Source organism: Chelonia mydas, chromosome 20 (assembly GCF_015237465.2).
Source record: "Chelonia mydas isolate rCheMyd1 chromosome 20, rCheMyd1.pri.v2, whole genome shotgun sequence".
In the NCBI taxonomy this organism is placed as follows: domain Eukaryota; kingdom Metazoa; phylum Chordata; order Testudines; family Cheloniidae; genus Chelonia; species Chelonia mydas.
Window position 1 is genome coordinate 17395322 of NC_051260.2, and position 25403 is coordinate 17420724.

General features: G+C 45.7%; 2 protein-coding genes and 1 long non-coding RNA gene across 26 annotated transcripts in view; 1 reads left to right on the forward strand and 2 right to left on the reverse strand.

Annotated features, from left to right (window-relative positions):
• ILF3 (interleukin enhancer binding factor 3) overlaps window positions 1-4689 on the reverse strand; it is a 21442-nt gene extending 16753 nt beyond the window's left edge. For 5 of the 13 annotated variants that reach the window (XM_043533024.1, XM_043533022.1, XM_043533019.1 and 2 more), the window contains exon 1: window positions 4439-4593. The gene's annotated coding sequence lies outside the window, so the exon portion shown is untranslated. Of the gene's footprint in view, window positions 1-3247; window positions 3466-4438 lie in introns of all 13 variants that reach the window. The other 8 variants (XM_043533023.1, XM_043533021.1, XM_043533028.1 and 5 more) reach the window with 4 other exon arrangements.
• On the forward strand, window positions 4581-11587 carry LOC122463403. 3 transcript variants are annotated; one of them, XR_006286752.1, is made up of 3 exons: window positions 4581-4743; window positions 5779-5906; window positions 6839-11587. It is a non-coding gene; the product is annotated as an uncharacterized LOC122463403 (long non-coding RNA). The 3 variants fall into 3 exon arrangements; XR_006286751.1 differs by lacking the exon at window positions 4581-4743 and having other exon boundaries at window positions 5365-5906; window positions 6839-7021; window positions 7209-11587; XR_006286750.1 differs by lacking the exon at window positions 4581-4743 and having other exon boundaries at window positions 5365-5906.
• SLC44A2 (solute carrier family 44 member 2) overlaps window positions 10942-25403 on the reverse strand; it is a 35616-nt gene continuing 21154 nt past the window's right edge. For 7 of the 10 annotated variants that reach the window (XM_037888143.2, XM_043533034.1, XM_037888145.2 and 4 more), the window contains 15 exons: window positions 24982-25065; window positions 24004-24116; window positions 23097-23228; window positions 22123-22222; window positions 21743-21835; window positions 21411-21495; window positions 20444-20706; window positions 20229-20323; window positions 19134-19237; window positions 18581-18654; window positions 17810-17880; window positions 17435-17523; window positions 16816-16900; window positions 15713-15868; window positions 10942-13010 (listed from right to left, as the gene is read on the reverse strand). In XM_037888143.2, the coding sequence (XP_037744071.1) occupies window positions 15747-15868; window positions 16816-16900; window positions 17435-17523; window positions 17810-17880; window positions 18581-18654; window positions 19134-19237; window positions 20229-20323; window positions 20444-20706; window positions 21411-21495; window positions 21743-21835; window positions 22123-22222; window positions 23097-23228; window positions 24004-24116; window positions 24982-25065 (1510 nt within the window). In that variant the 3' untranslated portion in view covers window positions 10942-13010; window positions 15713-15746. The remainder of the gene's footprint in view (window positions 13011-15712; window positions 15869-16815; window positions 16901-17434; window positions 17524-17809; window positions 17881-18580; window positions 18655-19133; window positions 19238-20228; window positions 20324-20443; window positions 20707-21410; window positions 21496-21742; window positions 21836-22122; window positions 22223-23096; window positions 23229-24003; window positions 24117-24981; window positions 25066-25403) is intronic. The other 3 variants (XM_043533033.1, XM_043533031.1, XM_037888144.2) reach the window with 1 other exon arrangement.

Consider the following 25403-nt stretch of genomic DNA (forward strand, 5'->3'; position numbering starts at 1 on the left):
TAAGCATTGTTTGTTATTTTTATCAGTTTAAATTTTCACCAGTTGCAGGAAATTACGTGGAGGGTCAAACCATTATTTCATGACAGACAACACTGAGATTCAGAAAATTAAAGCTTTATAACCATTAAAACAAATTGTCAACATCACATGTCAAAATATACAAAGTAAATATCCCTAACCAACCCTAATAATTCAAACAACATTTTTCTTACTTTGACTATGTGTAAATTTTAATGTTAACATTTTTTCCATCAGTTTGTGTGTTCAATGAAATCCATGTTTATTGATAAAAATCTAATCCTTCCAGGCCTACCTATGAGGAAATACACTTGTGCAAACTAAACTAAGATAGCTAATTTTTGTGCAGGAATACAAGTGTTTTGATAATTCCCATAATAATTGTGCTACAGTTGTACAAGAATCTCCATGGAACTACTCATCACTGTTCTGAGGTAATCTTTAGAAACGAACAAAACGCTTTAAAACAGTTTATGCCAGGGTTTCTCAAACTGGGGGTCGGGAGGTTATCATATGGGGGGGTCGCAAGCTGTCAGCCTGCACCCCAAACCCCGCTTTGTATCCAGCATTTATAATGGTGTTAAATATATAAAAAAGGCTTGCTATGTGAAAGGGGTCGCCATAACTGTTTTTTAACTCTGTATCAACTCAAACTTCTACCCCTTTGTTTCTTCATTGGATCACTCTTTAATAGTAGATAGATGGCAGTAAGATTCATCTCCTAAGGATTCATATCTATTCTTTGTGAAAGGCGACACCTTTCCAAGAACGTTTTCAGATGTGCAGGTGACTTCTGGCATGAAGCCCAAAATACAATCTAGCACCAAACTGGCTTTACCCTTCTAGTTCTAAATAGCAGTAAGAATGCAGGAAACTATGAAATAAGAATATGACAAGAACCAACAGTTTATTGGAATAGAGACAGTAAATCAAAATCAGTTTGAAAATATTTATCTTTAGTAAGTCTCCATGATTTCTCTCTGCAAAATATTACAAGGTCAATTTATCCCCCACCCCAAACTCCTAGTTTTCTAATAACTTCAAGGAACTAAATTACCTGTTAGGTGCTGGCTAAAAATGTCTAAGCATATGGCATCTCCAACACGAAATTCTTACTGAGCTCAAAAAGGTGATGCAAAGTTATCAAGCCTCAGAGCTAATGAATAAATTTGTAAAGGTTTACAACAGAAATTATAGTTGGAGACAAATGCTGGCAGACCCTTAACTTCAACGCCACTACTGGGCTCTGCTTAATTTCAATTAAGATTTTGTCAAACTATTTTAAATGCATCCATATTAACCTTGTCTGGCATTTCCTACCTACCTCAGATTTACATGGCAATCGTGTCTCAACTGTATTTTACACATCAGAATCAAATACATGTACTTGAATTTCAGCTGTTTGCAAATGAACATACATCTTCACAAAAAGGGGACTAAATTTTAACTTTTATTACATTAAATTACACTGGGATCCATGCAGACAGGTATCTTAGGAAACAGTAAAAACAAAAACACCCTGATGAGTATTATAAAAATACTTAGCATTGACAATATACTCAGGATGCCGTATCACTTTTTCAATAATACTAATTTGCAATTAATCCGGACACATCTTAAATAAATATAAACTATTGTGAGGGGCTAGGAAGAAAAAAATGCTAGCAATGAAGTGGCAAAACACTCAGTATTTTACTAAAGCAGTGCTGCTCTATGTTTTATTAGCTGTATCATCATAGTGCCTAGATCCCCGTCATGGACCAGGACTCCATTGTGCTAGGTGCTGTACCAATACAGAAGGAAAAGGCAGTCCCCCAATCCCACAAAGTAATATCCTATGATGAAGACAACCCACTATCATTAATCCTTTGACACAGCAAGTGGGGAATTTTCACCATGCAGCCTTTTATGATAACATATTAAAAGAAACAGCTAGGGCTGCAATTCTGCAAATATTTACAAACATGATAAACTTTCCTACTGTGAGCAGTCCCATTAGCTCAATGAGACTACCTGCAATAATAAGGATAAGCATGTACGTGTTTGCAGGACTGAAGCCTAGATGTCTCAGACAATTCCAGAATTCATTCTTATCCTGTAATACAGAGGTGTGCTGGTATTCTGACATAGCCACACACCTTGTCATATGTTAGGAACATATACAAGTCCTAACCTCTCTAATCCCTGTCCGAAGGCCTGAGTTTGTATTCTGAATACTTCTGAAAGTATTTGTACCAATTCTCAAAAATGTCCTCACCTGTTAGCCAAATATCTATTTAATTTACTAAAAATTACTTTTATATTTATTTGTACCCTGAATATTAATTTTGTAAATAAGTGTTGACAGCAATACATTGATATTTGTTAATGACATCTGTACTGTTCCCTCTCCAAGTGAGATGAGAAATTCTGAATCGTGTCAATAAAAAAAAATTAAAGGTCACATCCAGAAAATGCTATAGCAGATTAAACTGAAATTTCCAATTTTCTAAGACTAATATTATTTATGCACTTAAGATCACAAAAACTCCTTTTTAATGTGAGAATAAAAAAGACCTACTTATGGTTTCTGCAGCATCATAGGATTCAGACCTTGCAGGAAAGGTAACCACAGAATAGGTTAAAAACATTAATTCTACTTATGGTGTGAACTATCGACAATGCTTCACAAAGTTAACATTCAATAAAATGTGGGAAAAGGACTAAAAAAGGTGTCACACACACACTTCGAAATCACATCATGCTCTTTACTATGCTAAAACTTCCTCCTATCATTGCCACTTCATGTTTTAACTAATTATTCCAATGCTATAAAGCATTGGGTTCTTGCATTTCAAAGTAATGGCCCAAACTGGCTCATGTGGGTGACAAGCAAGAGAGTAATTAGAATGCTAAAGGTTTAAAGTTTTGTTTTTTATAAACGTTTCAGAGTAGCAGCTGTGTTACAGCCTGTATCTGCAAAAAGAAAAGGAGTACTTGTGGCACCTTAGAGACTAAATAAACTTGTTAGTCTCTAAGGTGCCACAAATCCTCTTTTCTTTTTGCGTTTTTTATAAAGATACCCCATCTATTCTGTGATATCTTAGCTTGATGAGGAAAAAAATAGTTTCTATTTCTCCATTTATACAGTTTTTTTTTTTTAACTTCCTCAATTTGAATAAGACTGGGTAGTCCATTTCATTTTTGTTTATAACCAGTTCGGTAGGCTTTCAAGTTCTCATTCACTTACAGGACAGGACACATTTTTGAGTTGTCCAAATCTTGGTCCCAGAACAGCCTGTTTGTGGGAAGATTTACAAAACCTGGCTCAAATGTAAAGAGATGCAGGACGTTAATGGAAAGCAGAGATTTCCAGGTTTTTCAGTAGGTATGCCATTACCAATCTGCGAGTCGTACTTTACATTGAATTCTGAGTTACACAGAAATCCAGCAGCTCTGAAAACTGGTCTGAAGTAGAACAAAGGAGAAATTTCAGCTACCAGGGAAGCTGTGGGGAGATGAACTCAATGGGACCCAGCCGGATGTTTCCCCATCTCTGCTACATGCCCCTTCGGGCCTGTGCTCTGACGGATTCACCCTCCCCCGCAGCGCTGTTTCACTGCGCTGAGAACGGCAGAGATCTGCAGCCTACTGCCAGGATGCAGGCCTCGGGGAGTAGGTGTCTCCTGCCGCACCAGAGCGCGCCTCGGGCAGGCCCCCGCTCCCCCCACCACCCGCAGCAGGGGAGCACTGAGCGAGCGCGGCTCTCTGCCCGGGCTGCCACTGGTGCACGCCGGGGGGCGGCCTACCCGGGATGCGGCGCTCCGCCCTCTGCAGGAGGAGCGGGCGGCCCCGGGACGGCGGGAGGGGGGAATCCCTGCATCGCGCCGCGCAGGGGGGCGGGGGGGGGGGGAGGGAGGAAGGAAGGAAGGATCGGGCCCCCCACGCGAGGAGCAGCCGCCGCCGCCATTTGCAAAGGCGGCCGCGAGAACAAAGCGGCCGCAAGCAGCGCGTGGAGCCGCGGCCGCCGCGAGACCCCGCACGCGCCCCCCCCGCCCCAAGCCGGGCAGCGCGCGAGGGGGTGAGCGAGGTGCGCGCGCAGCACCCCCCTGTGCGCCCGCGCCGTACCACTCCCGCCCCCCCCCCCGCTTTTACTCCCGGCCCAACCGCCATCCGCCGCCATTTTGTCTCCACAGCACAATGGGGCGAGCGGAGTGGGGGGCCGGGCCGGGCCCGGGGGGGACCAGGCACCCGCTCGCCTTCAGGCCGGGCAGGAAGGGGCCGCCAGGCCTCGGAGTAGGCCCAGCACCGCCCCCCCGCGGCCCAGCACCGCCCCCCCTTCCTCCGCCTCAGCGCGGGGAGTCCCTCGGGCCGGGGGCGGCCCCTACTTCGCCCGGCCCCGCTCCCCGGCTGCTGCCCGGCTCCCCGAGGCCGCACTCACCGGCCGGGCCGTGCCCACCGCCGCCGGCTCCCCACACGGTGCGGTGCGCAGCGCTGTTCGGCTCCGACTGCAGCGAGGGGGGAGGAGCCGGCGGGAGAATGGGGGAGGGGGGCCGTCGGGGGGGGCAGGGAGGGATCACGTGGGGAGGCCGCCGGGTCCGCTCCCCGCCAATCGGCGCGGGACGGCGCTGCGACGTCACCTGCGCGCCCGGCTAGGCTCCGCCTCCTTCGGATCTGCGTCTCCGCGCGCGGCGCCGCGGGCTCAGAACGAGGGGGAGGTGGCTCGGCGCGCGGGAACTGGGGCAGGTGCGAGGCGAGGGGGCGGGGCTAGCCCCCCCCCACGACTCCCCGGCCGCCCCCACGCGAGGGGATCCATGGGGAGAGGGGCAGTGTGCGGCAGCCACCGTGATGGCAAGGGAATGCGAGGGGGGCAGGTGCTCTGAGGGGAAGGGGGGCAAGGGGCAGGTGCTCTGAGGGGAAAGGGGCATGGGGGGGGCAGCTGCCCTGAGGGGAAGGGGGCAGTGTGGGGCGGCTGCTCTGAGGGGAAAGGGGCATGTGTGGGGAGGCTGCCCTGAAGGGAAGGGGATGTGGGGGGCAGTGTGGGGCGGCTGCTCTGAGGGGAAAGGGGCATGGGGGGCGGCTGCCCTGAGGGGAAGGGGGCGGGGGGGCAGTGTGGGGCGGCTGCTCTGAGGGGAAAGGGGCATGGGGGGCAGTGTGGGGAGACTGCCCTGAAGGGAAGGGGATGTGGGGGGCAGTGTGGGGCAGCTGCTCTGAGGAGAAAGGGGCATGGGGGGGCAGCTGCCCTGAGGGGAAGGGGGCGGGGGGGCAGTGTGGGGCGGCTGCTCTGAGGGGAAAGGGGCATGGGGGGCAGTGTGGGGAGGCTGCCCTGAAGGGAAGGGGATGTGGGGGGCAGTGTGGAGCGGCTGCTCTGAGGGAAAAGGGGCATGGGGGGGCAGCTGCCCTGAGGGTATTACAGCCCTCAGGAGGCTAAACTGTGATGTGCCACAGGAAGAGAATAGGAGGGAGTGAGGTGTCCCAGTGCCAAAGACCCTTGCCGTGGCAAGAAACTGATTAATTGAGATATATACCCAGACGATCCTGGAAAGCAGTCCACACCCCAAGCCACAGAGGAAGGCAAAAAACCCCCAAAGGTCTCTGCCAATCTGACCTGGGGGAAAATTCTTCCCAAATCCACATATAGCACTCAGTTAGATTCTGAACATGATGTGAACAAGAACCAGCCAGCTGTAGCCATCACTGATGCTTCTGAGGAAGGAGAGAAACAAAATGCAAATACAGAATAGGTTGTGGGGTTGGGCAATCTCTTTCTGACCCCTGCAGGTGACCACCTGAAGCATGAGATGTGAGCAGAAAGGATTTTGGGGAGCCTGGCAGCAGCTGTCCATCCTGTCATGAAGGGAGCATGGGAAGGATCACTGGGTGGCTGCTCACCTCACACCTGTTATGAGGTGGAGTATGGAAGGGCTCAGATCTTCTCATTCTCTGCATTTGTGTGCATGCATGTGTGAGGTTCTTACCCTCAGCACAATGAGGAAGGCTCACCTGACAGGACTCAGGCTCACCAGTGGCAGCCCCCCTGCCCTCTTTGAGCGTGGATGACTGTATTTCCAAGCTGGAAAAATGGGAACACTTGCCAGTTTCTCCAATGCTCTCTCCCCTCCCTGTCTTGTTACCATTCTCCATCCTTCAGGGTCAGACTTGGGCAGGAGGGGAGAAGTGGTAGCATCCTCCTCCAGCGCTGCCCACAGATTGGGGTCCAACCATGAACAAATGCAGTCTGTGACTGCTCTTTGCCTCAGACCTGAAGGTGGTCAGGTGCCCAGTTCTGCACTGCTTACTCAGTCTATTGAAGTCATGTGAGGATTGCAGGATCAAGTCCCTGCTTTGCCAGTCTTGTGAACTTGCCACACAAGCCATTTCTAGTCAGTTTCCAAGCAAGAGCCAATATTATGCTTGGGTGCATTGTGGCTTTTAAAAATCTGTACATTTCACTTGGAGCAGGTTTCAGACTGTTGGCAAGTTGACAATGCACATAATAAATAATAACTACAACAGCTCATCCCTTGCTAAAGCAAACTTTGGGTGCGCTGTTCCATTGATATTACTCTCTGAAGAATTCAGTTTATTTGAGAGCCCATGACACTGAAAAAATAACAAGGAGTCCTTGTGGCACCTTAGAGACGAACAAATTTATTTGGGCATAAGCTTTCATGGGTTAGAATCCACTCCATCAGATGCTGAAGTAGCTGCATAGCGATTTCTAATAACTTACAGTTGTGTTACTTGTTAGTTTTAGAGTGCAGACAGACAGCACCTGTAGATTATTATCCTAGTTGGTCTGCGTACACTTGTAATTTACTTCATCCATTGTATTGTTTAGATGCAGTCAACAAAACAGGATCTATCTACTGTAGCTGAGAACTCTTCAGTGTAAGGAAGAGGCAGAAAATGTTGTTTGATTTTGGATGGATGCGTGACCCACTTAACAGCCTTTGTTTGGGGAGCACAATTGAGAGAAGAGATCTGAGGTTTTACCAGAGTAGCGCATATAGAGAAGAAGGTAGTAAGTGCCTTTCAGTTCGGTGCTATGGTAGAAGAATTTTTGGTTTGGTTTCTTTGCATTTACTATGTCAAAGTATCAAAGTGAAAGGGAGGCTGTAACTGTAGGGAAGAAGAAAATGTTGCACTATTTGTGGAAAATATTGTGGAAGTGTCTAGAAATTTGCCAAGATTTATTTGTAACTCCTTAGGATGATTTTGAGTGACCCAAGTTCCTGGGGATGAGTGCAAATGTCTCCTTAAAATGTCGAGAAACAACAGCCACTGATGGCTATTAGCAACCTTGGAATCCCAGTCTTTGATCCAGACTCAGGGTATGTCTACAGTGTTGTCAGAGGTGTGATTGCAACTCAGGTAGGCATACCTGTACTAGCTGTAACCTAGCTAGCACAACTCAAAATAATAGCAAAGCTGTAGCATCATGGGCCTCAGTGCAGGCTAGCAACATAATGTAATCAAGATCCCAGGTGGGCTTGTACTGCCCATGCCACTGCATCTTTACTATTTTTAGCCATGCCAGCTAGATAGAAGGTGTAATATGTAGACTGCTAGACAGCATTTTTACCACTGTCATCTACCTCAGCAGTCTGGACAACTCATTGGTAAAGACACAAAGCAGCTCCTCCACACAAGTGCTCCCTGTGTTGCTAGCATAAGTGCTGGACCAATGGTGGAGGAACTCCCTAAAATGACCTGTTTAGATAAGGCCAAGGAGTCTGATTCTCTCTCTACTGTATTTAATCTGGTCCAGGCCTTGGTCTTGCTGTGTCCTCCCTTTCCCGCAATGAAAATTTGGACATTTGGCGGAATTCAGTGAAACACCCTTCTGTATGTGGTAGAATGTTACGCTGTTATGACAGCAATGCTGATTTGTTCACCTACCTTGTCAGAGAGAGGAGAAATGAAAGTAGTGAAGAGATTTCAGTAGACTATTTGTCATGACAGTGTAATCTGGCTAAGGATTAGCCACACAAATCAGAATGATCCATTTGGAAGAAAGCCAAGCTTCAGTCCAAGTAGGCACTTTATTTGTGGTTGGAATGCTGACATTGATATAATGGAATATCACATATACATTGGAAATATATACATACATCCCCACTCCAGGTTGTTGGTTTTTATTTTATTTTGCATAAAAGGCCTCCCTGCATAGAGTGAGCATCTTTCGGAAATCAAAGGAAGGGACAGTTATCACAACAACATAGAGGGGCCAATCCTGCAGTCTTTGTAAAGGCAAAATACCATTGCAGGATCACCCCTGAAGGATCCAGGGAAGGAAATGGAACATGAGTGGTTTACAGGGACATAAAGGGGTATTTTAAAGGCAGTCGGAGACAGTTGTTCTTAAAGGTAAGATAAGCAATTATGGCTTTAAGATGCAGCTCAGTAGGTAGAGAAAAAAGCTTCTAATCACACAGTCAATTGAATAACAGAAACAGGCTTCCATAAGGAGATAGAGAGAATCACCAAGTCACAGCATAACAATCAATCACTGGAGTTCATTTTTGGGGCATTAGCATCCCGCCACACAGTGTGCACGTGTAAATGTACTAGACTGTCTTTCCAGTCTGAGTGATACGGCAACAACATTAATATTCTGAACAGCTCCTTAATAAAAGATATGTCCCTTTGCTGCAGAAGGCAGGGCCCCGCCAATGTTTATCTACTTCACCAGGATAAATAAAGAAGCATGTTCATTATAGTACAGTGTAGGTGTAGTTGCCATCTTTAAAAAGGGGGAAGAGGCTACATTACAATTATATCAAGACTATGAAGGCAGAAAGAGGGCTGCTTTCTGGTATTCAGTCTGAATTCCATTAGGGTATTTAACTAGGACTTCCTCCCCATCCTGTTCCTTAAATTCCATAGTTTCTTAGACTACAACTGAGTCTGCAGAATACATCCCAAGCCAAAGCAATGGTTTCTGCGGGAACTATGCTTCCTCATCAACTCTTGTATGCCTGAAAATACAAATCTTTCCATAGTGACTTAAAATGAGCCATCTTATGAGAAAAATATCCTAATAACAGAAAGGCCCTGAAATCCCCTTTGCTGTTGGTCCTTCTGGGCACCTGCTATTTTAGAACTTTATTTCTACAGCAACCAAAATGATTCTATTAGAAAGATAATTAGCAGTTGAGCTGGAGAAACAAGCAGCAGAAATAGACCACCCACAGAGCCTGTCCTTGTGCAAATATCCCTAGCAGTAAAAACAAAACAAAAGACTGTGGAAGAGATGAAAAAGAGCAATAGATGAGCAGAATAATCTTGCACAAAACATTTTGCAAACATTTTCCATTAGATGCCAGTAAATCAAATCTGTAGTTTTGTTTCTGTAACCACTCCTGCCCCCTTACGTAGGTGACCATCTGTCCTTTTGAACATCCCGTATCTAGTGCTTACTGTCCCACAGCCCATCTCCGGTAAGTAGCATTTGATCAGGTAATAATCATGCAAAGGATCATGCACTATAAGTCTAGGATTTTGTGACATGAATAAAAAATTGGGGATGAAATAGGGGAAAAGCTGGTTTTTATTTCCTAGAAATGCAGTTGGTCACCCTACCTTTATGATTAGTTTAAAAAAAGGGGCACTGTAAATATGTGATGCGTAACAGGACATACAAAGTTCGGACAGGGTTATATTTTAAAATGGGATGGGGATTCTAAAGGAATCACCAGGAGTTTATGTAAGGGTAGAGTAAGAAATCCTTTAAAGTAGTTTCTGTGGACATTTTTGGTATATATAGCCCCATGGAAGGGATTACTAGCTGTCAGGCACAGGTAGATGATGCCAGGTTTGGAGACTCCACAGCACACAGATTATTTATGTAACAGGCTGTAGTTGTTTCAAAGAGGTGAAGTTTAGCCAATGAGTCATTGATGGGGCAACTCCTGCTTACCAAGCTCAGGTGGGTTTTTTTTTCCTGTTCGATATAGGTTCTTATACTGCGCCCTCATCCCTGTAGCATCTGAGCATCTTCCAGTAGTGAGTTAAGTGACAGAACAAATCACACATAACAGATATTACTTATTTCTCTCATCCTCTCCGCGGGGAGAGAGCAGTGTGTGCAGTACAGTGTTTTGGTAGGGTTTGTTTTGGGGCTGTTTTGTTTTTTTGGTCAGCGATCTGGCAAGTCTCAGTCATATTTTCTTATAACACAGTGTTGAAGAATAATTTGTCCTATCTACACTAGCAGAGCTTTTCCCTCACCAATTCAAGGGGACTGGTTACCCCCTGCTATTGTCAGCAACAGATCAGCTTCCTAATGTAGATGCTGCTTCTGAGACCCAGTGGTCCAAAAGACAGTTCTAGGAATATGAAACTCCTAAGTTCCAATCCAAAGTTCTGATACCAACTCCCAGTGGAAGCTTTGGGCAAGGTCACAGCACATCTCTGCCACAGTTTCCCCAATGATAAAGTAGGGATAATACCTGCCTAACAGGACTTTGGGAGGATTAATGCATTTGACAAGTGCTTTGAACTTGTAAAGTTCTAAGTATTAAATGAATAGCAACATTGCAAAAGCATGTGAGTCTTTTCCATTGGAGTGTGGTTTAGAAGAGTAGCTAGAGCTGCCTCTGCAAACTCAACAACTTGGTCCTTTTTATTTGCTTATTTAAAACCAAAGCAAAATGTCCAAAGTAACTGGTTTTCATTATAAACTACCAACCTTTCAAACGTGCAAAGCTGATAATCAGTTGGAGAGAAAAAAAACTTAACAAAAGGTTTTATACATATATATTTTAAAAATCCATCACAAATTTACAGCAGTAATGAGATCATCTATGCTGTGCTCCAGGCTCATGTGACTTTATGGCTAAGGGGCTATACCAGTACCTAAGACCTCTGTTGAACGAAAGAAGCAATGTTGACCAATAACAATACTGGAACTCGTGGGTACAACTAATAAAAACAAAAATGTACAAAACCAAAAAACCCTTTAATATTTCAGATATAAAACAATTCTCATATCTTACAAAAAATACTACAGGCTCAAAAGGTTACTAGAAATAGGTATAAAAAAAGTAAAATATAATCTTTAGCACAAATTAAATGCTACAAATTAACTGGCCAAATTAACATATTTGGAATAAAGAGTTCCTTTTTGTTTAAAAAAATAAAGAGTCCAGATAACCTCACAATGCCTCTTTACACCTCTGTGTTCCTGCATTATTTGGAAGCTGTAAACCATCCAAATAGCCCCATTTCAATTTGTTTAAGCAGATTAAAAATAATAAATGAAGTCATGAGGTTGACCACCTTTCCTATCCCCAAGAGGGCCCCATCTACATTAGTGAAAATAGAGTAATTCACAAATAGTGGGAGCAAGGGTGGATGCTCTAGTGCAGCCTGAGGCCTGTCCTTTTTCCCCACCATCCTGGCCAACCCTGCTCACTGGTAAAAAAAAACTGAGTCCTGTCTACTCTACTCTGTTGCTACCGGAGGTAGAGTTGCACCTGTGGTACATTATCAGTTTTGCCAACATTGGACACAGTCAGAGAGATGACCACTTAAAGGAAACTACAGTGATTCTTAACATGCCTGATAACTTAATTTGCAACACTGGGCTGTCTAACGTTCAGTGGCATTCTAGTCTCGCTTTTTCTCTCACACACGTTGCTGGTATTTCTCTAGGTGGAAGCTGCCCTCGGACTGGAACTTCCCAGCAGGCTCCCCCATCAGATGGTGGAGTTCACAGAACACAGTGGCTTTCAAAACTGTGAGGCAAGTTTGTTTGTTTGACCCTTTGGTTTGTTTCACCACAGTTAACAATACTTTTCCGTTAGCCAGCTCTTTTTATATATATATATATATATATATATATATACACACATACACACACACACATATATATATAAAGCAACAATGAGCATCCTTTCTTTCCCATGCATTCAAATGGGTTTTTGCATATAATGCTGGATTTTTCCAATAAACCAAAACGTGTTAAAGGTACAGAAGCAGCACACTCCTGGACTGTCAATCTCACTGAAGAGACAAAACAAATGACATAGAGCTTTCATCAGTAACACTAATGACTATCCAGACATGCACATTCCCTACCAGCGCTTATCTGAGTATTTTGCATTTCCTCTGCTGTTCAAGTTCTGCAGCTTGATTAACATTGCAGGTTTCTCTTCTGTCCCTGCCATCGTCCATGAAGACAAGGCATTAATAGGTGCGTTCCTCAATCAGTGAAGGTATTTAATGTGTCCAGCATGGTAGTATCTGAGTGCAGTCAAGTATGTTAGTGATCTTCTAGCGAGCTAATGGAGGAGGTAATGATCTGGCTTTACTGGTGTGACAGATTTAGTAGTTTTATTTTAAAATTCATTTGGTGTCTGTGAATCTGTGATTGGTGCTGGCTTTACATTCCTGTAGACTGAATTCAGTCTCTGGAATAGATGGAGATGGACAAAGGCAGGGCAAGTTAACCTTACATCAGTGGGCCTCAGCTGAAAACTGACCAACTCATTTCTTCGATTCTCCCCTGAGACCAACAGGGTCCCAGTAGCGCTGGGTTCTGCAGTAGTGGATACCTGTCCACTAGGGCAGTGGGCTCAGTTTTTACTTAGCAATGCCTAACAATCTTAAGTAGAACTATTGACACTAATCCCTTCTCTCTATCTGAGGAAGGAAAATCCTGCAAAATGCTCTTCAGAAACAATTTCCACTGCTCTGGACAAGCTTGTGGCCAATGCACAGGCTGACAGCCAAAGCCGTCCATCTTAATTTGAGTAAAGGATACTGCAGTTCACAAAGTACTAACAAGGTTTGCATATTAGACTAATAGCACTTAATGCTGTATATTATTATTTGCTCCTGAAATGGAAACGGGGAAGGGACAAATAGAAGTGAAGAGGGCAGTGAGTGAAGAGGAAGCTGCTATGCATCCGAGTGACCTTTGTTTGTCTTGTCCAGAAGTTTTTTCAGGTCAGATGACATGAAGTAAGGCTTTTCGGATGAACCATCGTTACGCTCCAGGTCTTCCACTGCAAAGGGGGGAGGGGGTTAAAAATACAGAACTTAAGTACTGCAGGGTTGTAAACACCTCAAACTAGAACCAGTTACTGGGCTTGCCAAGCCTCTTAGGGATAAATTTGTTTTCAGTGCCATTTAAACAGCCGGTGCTCTTACATCTACATGCACAACCTTCTCATGATTCAGACTGAGTTGGATGCTCAGGAAAGTGGCTGCAGTCCCTGTGATGGTCATAGAAGATGCAGTAAGGAGTCTAGAGACAGACAAGTGCTAAAAGAGCAGATGTAAAACTCATCCGTTAAATACCCAGTTGAGATGCGGATGCCCTTCTGTTTCTCACAGGCAGTGCATGTGTGTGTATTCTCTCTTTCTTCTAAAGCCGTTGCTGTATGCAGCTTCCAAATGTAAGTCATTTGGAACTTGTACCGCTCCCATTTTAAAGACAGAGTATTGGACTCCTGAAGGGAGGCTGTTTATCAACATCTGTTTGGAACAGGGAGTCTAAAGTGTTAGGTTACAAATCAGCTAAGACAGAGGCTCCTCCTATATGAACAGAACAGGTTGCTCAATAGTACCATTGCCTGGAAATACAGAGATTACCATTACTTGGGGATAGTGTGGAAAGACAATGCTCACTCATTGTTCTTCAGTGTAGTGTAACTGCTCATGACTTGACTGTAAAGCAAGTCACTTGTTATTTGTTTGGCACAGTTCACCTAGTGTACAACACCCCTGTCAACATACAGTACATACATAATAATTAGGCATGTCCGTGGCACAGAATATATTTTTCAGATGCTAGCTGTTCAAAGCAGAGCAGCAGCTCCAGCAAAAGCCATAGGAGAATAGCAGCCAAAATCACAGAGACCATCAGCTTCATAGTTTAGTGAAACAGTCCTGGAATATTTTGAGGGTGATGGCATGAGTATCGAAACCCAGCAACTTTTTCCTAGAAGGATAAGACTCAAAATATGGAAACCTTATTTTGATGGGAATTTGTAATGCAAGATTTGGCAGTGTTCACAGAATTGAGTCCCCAAGGAAGAGACTCTTCCTCAATCAATCAATCAAAATAAGACAACAAACCCCATGCAACATCCTTCTCGTGCTTGATATAGTAAGGAGAAAATGAGGTGAAGATCCATGGGGTATTTGCGGGCATATGTTTTAGATGTCGAAAACTTTAAAAATTGGCCATCTGTCAAACCTCTCTAGATTCAGTTGTATTATTTCTGTCCACCATCATGCTGAAACACCTCCCAGATGTAATATCTGCCATGTTCTCTTGCTCTTCTAGTCATTAACACTGGGTACATAATCACAGATTCTTGTGGCATCTAGACTTGATGGATGGTCTAGTGGCTAAAGGGAAATCACAGTAGCTACTTAGGGCATCCCTTTCTTTACTATGTAGCTCAGCTTCCGACACCGACAGTCAGTTATCTTCTGCCCAACTGTCCTGACTGCACTGGGCTGTAAGCTAAGAAGGTGCCAAGATCTTATATGAGACGCCTGGAGGCTATAACCCTGCTTTACCCCCTCCATCTAGCTGCTTTACCCCCTCCATCTAGTTGCTTTACCCCCTCCATCTAGCACTCTCATTGAAAAGTGGGACAAACGTTAGCTGAACTACCTCAGGAATGAGCAGAGTTCTGTAAGCCAGTTACCACAAAGATCCACCATCTTCCATTTAGTTACTACTTAAGCGAGTAGCCAGCCAGGAAGTGGGAGACAGACTGAAATAATTCTATACAAGTCAAGATGTACATACAAGTGAAAAGATCAATTAGATTTTTCAACTTAAAAAAAAAATTATAAAAAAAAAAATCCTGCCAACTTGTTCATTCCCCCAGAATAACCTTTCTGAAGAGTCAGCGTGAGAAAACAGCAACTACAAGTTTCCTACTTTAAACAGAGAGAATTCCACTTTGGGACACAAAGGTTTCCAGGACCCTTGTGGACACAACGGGTTTGAAAGTGAAGCATATGCCACCTAGTAAAGAAAACTTCAGGTCTGCCAGCTGGAATTTGCATAGAAAGAGTAGTGAGAAAAGTAGTTAATTTCTCTTTGCAGCTAGCTGGAGGCTGAGCAATAAAGAGGAAAATATAGTTCCATCCAGAACAGATTGACACATGGGCAGCTGTAAACCTCTTGATCATTCTACAAATTAGTATCTCACCAACTGCAAAGAGAAACAGCTCCCCTGCAAACAGAGCATAGAACGGGACAAAGCAAAATTTGTAAGTCAATTTGTAAGGAACATTCCAGAAGTAGCTACAATGCCCCTTTCCTTATAGGCAATTGAGAGTAGAGGAGGATGCAAGTTAATTTTTTTTAATAAGCGAGATATACACTATCCTGTGTATATATAAAGCCAAATTTGGCCTCTGTGGAGGCAGAGTCTTGTTGGTTAGGTTAGCAAAATGTTACCTATCATGCATTAATGGAGGAGATGATTGTGTCAAATGCACAAGAGTCCCAATTACAGTTCCACCCATTTTGGTACAAGAATATCAGTTAGGGGGAAGAATCATAGATTTGATATAGCATTCACCCACTTGCACTGTCCTTCCAAAATCAACACCCCCTCTACCCTCAAGAATTCCAAGGACAAGCAGCTGAAAATCATGCACCACCAGGGTGGACCCTTGGAATAATGCCACACAGTTACAGATTGGCTGGGGGAGCACAAGTCTTCTACAAGACACCCACATGTGCTAGCCCTCCCTGTTCAGAAAGTTGAGCCCTATCCTTGGCTATCAGCACTTTTGGATGATTCTAGGCTCCCCTTCAGCAGGATTTCACTCAGCTCTGGGGACATGTAGTAAGGTCGCTCAGGAGATCCATCATTCCTCTCCAGGTCTTCACCTTTTCGTAACCCCAGGAAGATGAAGGAAGCGGCCACGGAAAGGAGGAATGAGAAGCAGTGGAGGAGCAAGGGGAGCAGCACAGCAAAAACAAGAGAGAAGGACGACAGAGGGAGAGAAAAAAAGAAGGAAAAACTCACATTAGTTGCAATTAGATTCCACCACCGAGATCAAAGCACCAAGAAATTTAGAGAGACTAAAACAGATTACAGAGAGTCTACTCTTGGGCTACAAATTTCTTTTGCTACCAAGCAAGGTGTACAGGAGCTGCTTGTTAGAGTAGTGATGGGGGTGGTGAGCAGGGAGAAGCAGAAGAGAACGTCAGAGTTTTAGAAATGATAGAAGGAGTTAGCTTTCAGGGGTTCTTCCATCCATCTCATTTTATTCAGGGTTTTAAATCACTGATGCCGAGTTGGTGCATGTGCATTTCTGTACGCAGTTCTTAGGGGGAGATTTTGAAAACTTGTACTTCTAAATCCTCTGGCGTTTTTGAAAGATTTGCCCAAGTGCTCCAAGCCCTGGGCACATCCTTCCCATTGCAGCCCATGCACAAAAGGCAGCATTTGAGAGGACTGGAGCTGTGATGCAGAAGGCAGAGGAAAGCTGGCGGTTTGCAAGTGCCCATAACAGTCTTTAATGGTAATGAGAAGTATGGGGAAGCCCTAGACTAAGGAAAAAATTATGACACCTCAGTTCTAGGGAAGGGGGAGGATGGAGATTGGAGGGTCCCTTTGTGGTGTGCTGCCCTCTTTTATAAGCAGAAGCCATGTCGGTGGAAGTAGTTCAGTAGAGCAGAAACAAACTATGAAGTGACAAGTAGTGAAAGAAAGGCCGCATAAGTCAAACACAACAGAACAGTTCCACAGGCCAGCCGTCTGGGATGACAGAGGTATAGCTACAAAGTAATACTCAACTGAGCACCAAAATCCCTGAGGCCCAGTTACTTACAGAAGCAGAGGAAGAGGGTATCCACACACATGGCATAGACGCTGAAGAATCCATGTGCAATGAGATAGGAGCCCACAATCACAGTCTGTAAGAGAAACCGGGTTGTCACCTCAATGCCAAACCGAATTATTTTGGGGAAGTTCTCTGCCCTGTGTTAGGAGGTCAGACTAGATGATCACAGTGATCCCTTCTGGTCTTGAAATCTATAACCTGATACTAGTATAGAGAGCAAAAGCTCTGTCCCTTGAAAGAGAGAAAAGACGTGCTGAACTCCACGCACAGTTCCCCCTTCCATTTCCATAGGAAAAGAGAAACAGCCCTGCCCAACCTGATTCAGACACATGGAGGCTCAAGCAGCACCAGCAAATGGAAGCTGGCCAGGCTTGGCTCAGTGCAGCCGCCTGGAAGTGCCTATGGGGAGATGTGCTTCTGCATTAATTGGCTGACTCTGCAGAGAAGCCAAGGTTTGAATGGGAAACTGAGAATGAGCTCTCCTTCCTCTACAAAGAGGGACTCCTGGAGGACAGTGAGTAGGGGAAGCTTTCTCTGCTCAAGCTGCACACGTTCTGGAGAAAGGCTAACGTCCCTAAATTCATTGTAAGGCAAGTAAGATACCCACCAGAATAGGGACCCAGTAGTAATTGAGAGGAGGTGCAGTGTCCTGAACCAGTTTTATCCGCTGAGTGAAGAAGAAAAAGGCGAGGATTCCTAGAGAGGAGAAAATAATAATACAGATGTTTGTGAGATGCACTAGTTACAAGCAAGAAAGGGCAGCATTATAGGGGGCTGACGGGGGAGGAGGAAGGTGAATTTAGAGACCTAGTAGGGGAATTATGGACAGGAAGTTGGTTCCTGGAATGGCTGGGAGATTTGCAAGGAGTTGAGAAGATGCAAGGACATGCAGCTTTCACCAGTCTTTCTACAACAGCAGGGTTCAGGGGGCGGGGCTGTAACCAAAGTAAGCCCTGGAAGAGGACTGAGATCCCAAACTTACCAACAGTTCCCACGATGAGGAGTTTACCAAGGAAGAGCAGAAAATCTGTGACTTTATCTAAAACAGCCACCCTGAAAACAGAGAGATGTGAATGTCTTTCCATACCCTCCAGGATGGGGGGGAAAAAGAGGCAAAGTGCATCCAAGCTCCCCCAGGGGCTCTGTGATAAAGACAACCCAGGATAAGAGTCGCTAAAGACACAATGGTTTGTGCAAACCTAGAGCCAGTTTGCATTTCCCACCTGATATATGGCAGATAAACAGACCTTGGATCTCCATAGTGAGAGTCAGTTGTTCACACAGGCCTCTGAAATGGTTTCAGATACAAATGTCACCTTTACATATCCCTAGATAGGCTGCTTCCCAGAGGGACTAGAATCTTCCCTGTCCTCTTACCTCTAGCTACTGCCTCTTATTCTCCATTCCCAACACACCTTTTTCCACAGGTCACCTATCTATCCGTGAAAAGAAAAGGAGTACTTCTGGCACCGTAAAGACTAACGAATTTATTTGAGCATAAGCTTTCGTGAGCTACAGCTCACTTCATCCAGACTAACACGGCTGCTATTCTGAAACCTATCTATCCGTGGTCACCTGTCCATCCGTGGCAAGGCATCCAAAGCCATTTTCATAGATTTGGCTGTACCTACATCATGCCCTCAGTCAGCTACCCTGGCCAAGCCTGGTAAATAGCAGCCCTGGGGAAGAGGAGCCATTTCCTCGTTGGGTAGTCTTGGAGGAGGGAGGATTCCATCAGTTTCCAGGTTCTTACCTGATAATGTTCCTCATGAGCAGGAAGAACGCATTCTTGGCTGAAGTGCAGAAGTTGGTGCCATAGATGGCAATCTGGGACAGATCACAAAGGAGGACACAGAGAAGAAATGGGGTTACTCAGTAGGCGTCATGGTCTTTTCCAGAAGATTTTGCCCTGAAGCCTAAAGATTGTCAACAAACTGTCACTGTACAGGTTAGTCACTCAGAGCCGCATTAGGGTAAAGAGACCCACCTCCTCTCCTCCCCCCCGCCCCCTTCACCACACTGCCAGGGCAGAATGTGCCAAGCGGCCGTTCTGTCTGAAGCCTGTGCCATCTCTCACTAGTACACAGGACAGATCTGATCTGCTGATACTGTGTACACTGCTGGACGTTGGGTCACTCACATAAGACAGCCAATGTCTCTTAAGACCTAAATGAGATCGTCATGGAGCTAGGGGAAGCCAACCATTGATGGGGTGGGAAGGAGTGTTCAGAAGCAGTCCCTTTTTGAGAATCTCCAAATCCCCATTCACTGGATGTTTGGTGGCATTCTTAAACTAGGGTCCTCACCATGATGTATGCGTTCCTGTTCAGGAACTTGATAAATTTTTCCAGGCACCAGAAGCAGCATTTGAGACAGGTCAGCAGGAACTTGGCAAACTTATTCTCAGCAGCTAAAAGCACAAGAGACACAATGGAAAGAGTGTGGAGCAGAAGAGAAAGTTGTTCTTTGAAACAGCAACTCTTCAAGTATCAAAAATCTCAGCACCAGACACCTCGCTCTCTGCAACACATCTCTCCAATCCCGATCCTGTGCACAGTTCCCACCCATATCTGTTCTCCAGCCGTTTCTGTTTGCTCCTTTCAGCTTAAGCCTATGTCACAGCACCATCACTTTGGCAGATGGAGCTGGCAGCTACCTTCTCTTGCACAGCTACTTTCAGGAAACATAAACCAATTTTCTTTTTTAGCCATCCACTATCAAAAGCATCCTCAGAGAAGAAGCAAGCAGCAATCCCTCACTTCATCCTGAGCATCCGATGAAAGTTTTAGGTTGGGTATTCCAGTTAGCCACAGCCATCACACCAGCAGGAGCACTGGGATTTTAGTACTCTCATCTGGAGTGAGAGCCCTACCCACTGGACTGTACTACTCCTGTGGACAGAGAGGATACTCTGGAGAATCGTACGGGGGAAAGGTCTCACGTGTCGCTCTTGTGCTTTAATTCACAGCTCATATTTCACAGTCACTGAGGTCATTTGGTTAGAACAGGATTGTAACAGGGTATCAAGTGCAATTCTGCACAGAGGTCCAGAGCCATTCTACTGACTCACTGCCAATCAGACCAGCTGGGTTAGTGCCTACCCAAGAGGAGTATGTAAGGTCTCTCTACTCACAAAGGCAGAAAGATCTAGAGAAGAGGGGGTCTGACAGAGAAAGCCTTTAGGAACAGCTAGGCTCAGAAGGAAGCACAGAGTAGTACCTATGTTTAAATTCAGTAATAAGATACAAAGATAAAGGAAAAGGGCAAGTTTGGAGTAGAGCAGGAACACCATCTGCTTACACGGACCAAATTATTCTGAGTTGTGACTCGACATGGAGAAACTTTGCTCACCTTGTTTGTCCCTCCACCTGCCCTTTCCCAAACTATCCTCAACTGGGTACCTTTCAGCCTGTGATCCAGATACTCCAGAAGGACCCTGATGATCTGGACAATGGCAAGAATCAGAGACCCAAAGGCCAATGAGCCAGTGTGATACCTGCCACGGGGAAGAGGGCCTTGATTAGATGCAGCTTCTTGGCATTTTTGCTTTTACATTATTTCTCCTGTAGCCAACAAGAAAACCCACACCCCTCTTTGGAAAAGCTCCAGTGCTCACCTGAGTGCCCGGCCGAAGGAAGAGAAGAGGGGGAAAGCCGGTATGTCATCAGGTTTCTTGAAGGCCCAATAGTAGGAAGCAAAGGCTCCGGCTAGCGTGACCTGGCCCAGCGCAATCACAAAGTTGGCCAGCCAGAAGAACATAAAGGCATTATAGATCTGGAAGACGATGAGGTATTTATGGTAGGCTGTCTCGCCCCCATAGAAAGCAAAGAGGCAGCGGGCATCTGGGCACTGCTTGGTGATGTTGGTCATATTGAATGTCTAGAGAGAATTAGAGACGCTCAGATACTGCAGAGATGAGGACCATACAAAAACCTAGATAGACAGTAGTTCTCGCCAACCCAAAAGCCACTTCTGGAATTTGAGTCCAGGAAATTATTCTTCTCTTCTCATACACCACGTTCAATCCCAGAAACAGTTGCATTTCAGATGGGTAAAAGAACTTGTCTACACACACTACTCACTGAGCCCCTGGGAGTACTGTGAAGATCTCTGGTGCCTCAACATCACAAGGATGAGGGGTAAAGGCATGAACTAAGCTCAAGGCGGGGAGTCAGGAACTTCCAAGTTCTAATTCTTACTCAGACACAGGACTTCCTTTGCAACCTCAGCCAAGTATGTGCCTCAGTTTCTCCTCTGGAAAATGGGAATATATATATTTCCCACTCTCAAGAGGGGCTTGGAGATGGAGAGGGTTAAGTATATACAGTGGTTAAAGGAGGATTATGAGGAGGAGGAGAGCAATCAACAGATACGAAGAGTGTAAACATGAACAAAGGGCGGTGAGGGGAGGGTATAGTTTAGCTAGCCTGAGAGACTGTCACAGCAAATAGGAGCCATATGGTACTCCCAGGGATGGAGGCTACAGTAGCCGCCAAATTGGCTTTTGCACAATATGTCTGCTCAAGAGACTAATCTTATTAAGTCTAACATGTTCAGTTGTGACTATTCAGAGAGCCCCTCACCTCTGGTATGCAGGTCTGCCCAGCGTAATCACAGTTAGACTCGTTAAACACCTTGTAGACAGCCTCATTAGAAGTAGATAAGAAACTGGGAAGAAGCAGTTAAGGGGATTCAACTTTAAGGAGACTGGACCCAATTCTCTATCTGTCCCACACAGACCTGCTCTTACCATCCTGTTTATCACCTTTTTTTTTTTATTATTTAATCATGAGACTGGATACATGTAAGTAAATAATCCCACAACATTTCTAGCCTTCTGAGGGATGTGTGATTTCTGCCCCCACCACACCAGGGGTTCTTTGCGGGTGGAGGAGAGAGGAAGATGGAAGGATACACAGCGGTGCTGGCCCAGTAAGCAATGCAGAGACACACCAGGAAGAAGGTGCACAGAGGAAACACCAGCGACATCATGATATGACCAACAGCCCTGCCAGGGAAGAGAGAGTCAGTAAAAACAACAAAAATCCTCTCATTGCAAAGGAAATCCAAACAGATGGAGTAGAAACCATCCACAGACAGCAGCTTGCTTTGCATAGGACCCAAACCTCCCACCACAGGTTTGGAATTGTGACTGCGCAGCCATCTCTATCATGGGCCAGAGGGGGAAACTTGGCTTGTGTGTTTGACCCAGCAAGAGTTGGTCTTCGCCATTCCCCCTAAGCGAGCACAGCACTCCCTATTGCATGCGGCTGCTGCAGTCCACACAAAGCTCACCTGCTGGCTTCCTTGATGAGCGCAATGGCAATAAGGATCCTCTTGCGGAGGAAGATGAGTAACAGGATGATGATCACCTCTATGATGCACAGGATAATCACTGAAAGAGAGAGGGGAAAACTGGAGTCGTACCATGATCAGAGCTCTGGATGCCAACGGTTTCTTTGTTGTAGGATCCTACAATGCTGGCCCCTAGATATGAGAGCAGCACACCTTGAAAAGACCACCTCTTCTTCCACAGAGTCCTAAGGAAACCCCCCAACTTTGGGTTGGGGGTAGCATTACCACTAATACACCTGGGTTTAAACTCTCTAGAGGTTATGAGCATAGATATCCTCTGTAGGGGACGGTCTACATTTTTTTCCAAAGAACTGACCAGGCAGTTGTGTGACGTGATTGTCCTCCTTAGACGTTGGCTTCTGAAGGAGTTCTCCCTTCTTTCCAGTTCCCAGGCGTCCAGGTTGCAAGAGGGACAAAAACTGGTGGCCTTCTCAGCAGCCTCAGCAAAAAGTCAGAGGACGGAAGGGCCATGGAGGATGAACTCTCTTCCCTTCACATCCCCAGAGGAGCTTGGGAAAAAGGCACATGTCCTGCCACTGCCCATGCTGATGGGCCTGTTATGGAGATTGAGGATTCCTGTCTCCAGGAGCAGTCAGTCCAGCACTGAAATTCACATCCCCCCCAGCCAGGCATTTCTGCCTTTCGGATGCAGCCATGAACATAGTCCCATGATTGGGACATCACATATGGAGGTACATGAGTTCTTGCTGTGCATCCACAGAGCCCCCCTCTAAGACCACCATCTCCTATTCTTGCAGGACAGCAGGACCTATACCCTTCATGATGTCTTATTTTCTAGCCTCTTCCTCCAAATAAACAAGCACAAGAGATGAGCATACAGGCGCGCTTGTTGTCCCACAGCCCCATGTTTGTTTGCATTGCTCCAGGCCCAGTAGAGCAGAAGAGAGACTTACTGAAGGCCAACCACGTTTGCTTCAGGTGGAGATAGACATGCAGATCAGTCTGGAATCCCAGGTCCTTCAGGGAGACATCAGAGCCTGCTTCTCCTTTTAGTCGGGCGTATTCCATGTAACAGTGGAAGATTCCTGCAGTGGAAAGCAGAGATTTGACTGCCTTAGAGTAAAACTGTTAGCCTCTGATTAACGTCATGCTCAGAGTATCTGCTACCCAGCGGGAACTATCCTTAAAAGGAGACTGTGGGGAGGGTCTGTCAGCTCTTTGGGATGCAAGAATGAGGAGGCTTCAGTAAATGTATACCTACAGGAGCAACTGCTGTCTAACCATTCAGGGAGCTCCAGGCAAAGAGACAACTGATAACTGGAGAGGGCCTCTGGCCCCAGCCCCATACAAACTAGGGCTAAGCGACAGACCAAAAGATGTCAGCCAGTTTAGTCAGGTCTCCCCTCCCAGCAGATGTTCATGTGTGTTCCCACCCTGGTCTACACAAAATGTACATGCTGGATATGGTCCAAACTTGCCTTCTTCCTGGAGCTTACTTAATTTTTATTGTTAATGTAAACAAACTTCTGACTAAGGTTGGCTGTTCCTCAGCTTTTCCTTGCAAAACTCCCTGTCCCTCTGCCTCAGAGAGGGATATTCCCATCCCCTCTTGTATCCTGGGTTGGAAATAATAGGATCCACCTGCTAGCATAAGTCAGTGGAAATAACTGCATCTTTAGGCAGAAGAGCCCTGCAACCCTACTGCAGTATCACAGTGAAACAGAAGAGACTAGAACACAGACTGAGCGGCTGTGACCTAAGTCACTAAACCAATCTCCGATAGTTCTGCAGGGTGAATGCAAGGAGAGAATCCCTGGAGCCAGCCTCATGTCAGAGACCCTGGGCTCAACAGCCACTCACCATATCCGAGCACCAAGATCACCAGCACAATCATAACCCAGATCATGATCCCAGCAAGGAAGCGAAGCAGGACAATGAAGATGAAGCTGATCACCAAGGCAATCACTAGACCTCTGTGGAGGGGAGAGAGTGGCAAGTTCATGAGCACAGAACCACATGCAGAAACAAGCCCATGTCAGAGCGTCCCATTTTCTGTGCCCTGCAGCTTTGTTCCATTAACTGATTTAGTCTCTCGTTTTTTCCTGTGAACTTTAACAACAGTGGAAGGTGCTAAGTTGGCAGCCTTACTGATGGAAGTCCTCTGTCCCCAGAGCAGATGCAACACAAGCAGCATCAGAGCAAACTTTCCCCTAAACTGCCTTCTCTGTGTCTCTCAATCCTGGAGGAGGGGGGAAGAGGTCAGTCCCCCAGTGCCTGTTCAAATCCTTGGTCTCTAGATGGGGGCTACCAACACGGGGGGCAATTTGTCCTGGCAACATGTGTCCTGCTAAGAACTGGACCGAGACCCAACAAACTCATTGCACACAAGATGCCTAACTGTCAGAGGTGAATGACTCAGCCACTGCCACATTGGTGGTGGATTAGAATCGGGAGAGGGGGGACACACCAACAAACTAAACAAAGAAACCACTCTGGATTCCATTCAGATCCCAAGCCAGCCAGTCTCTCTAAACTCCTTTATTTTAGCATAGTTCCACTACCACCTTTTTACCATCAGCAAAGTGGAGTGGAAAAATCCCCACCACAACCCTCATTACACAGGGAATAGAAAAACCCTACAGCTTCCATAACCAGCAAGCTTTGATACATGTTCATTCAAATGCCGCACTGTTCTCAGACAGCACATGTTCTGCCAGACTCTGCACCCATTAAGCGCTAGCAGCTCCCTGGCTCCGTTCCCATACAGCTCTGTCTGGAAGGGGATCGGACATCATGCTCTTTGTATGCATTAGCTGAGCCATTCAGTTCTCTGCTTACATTATTATCCAGTACCAGGAAACTGTGTAATCTTCAAAGATCTTCATGGCCAGTTGTCTTGCTTCCAGAACCACATTTGCTTTTCTGGAATTAAAAACAGCAGGGAGTTGGGGGGAGCGGGGAGAAGAGAGGCATGTCAGTTTGTGATCAACCCCGCACTCTTTATAGGTCGACCAAGGCCCTCCTGGTGCCGGGATAAGAATTGTTCTCACTGAACATCCTCAAAGCTACCTCATTGTCCTCCTTCAGATCCCTTTTTAGAATTCCACTGTGATGCCTACAAACATTTTGCTAGTGACTGGGCGGTTGTTGTGCACTGACCGCTGCCCGGTATTGCTTCCCTGTATTCCCCCAGTTGTCTGTCAGTCTCTACCCGTTTCTGGTCTTTATACTTGGACTGTAAGCTCTTTAAGTCAGGGACC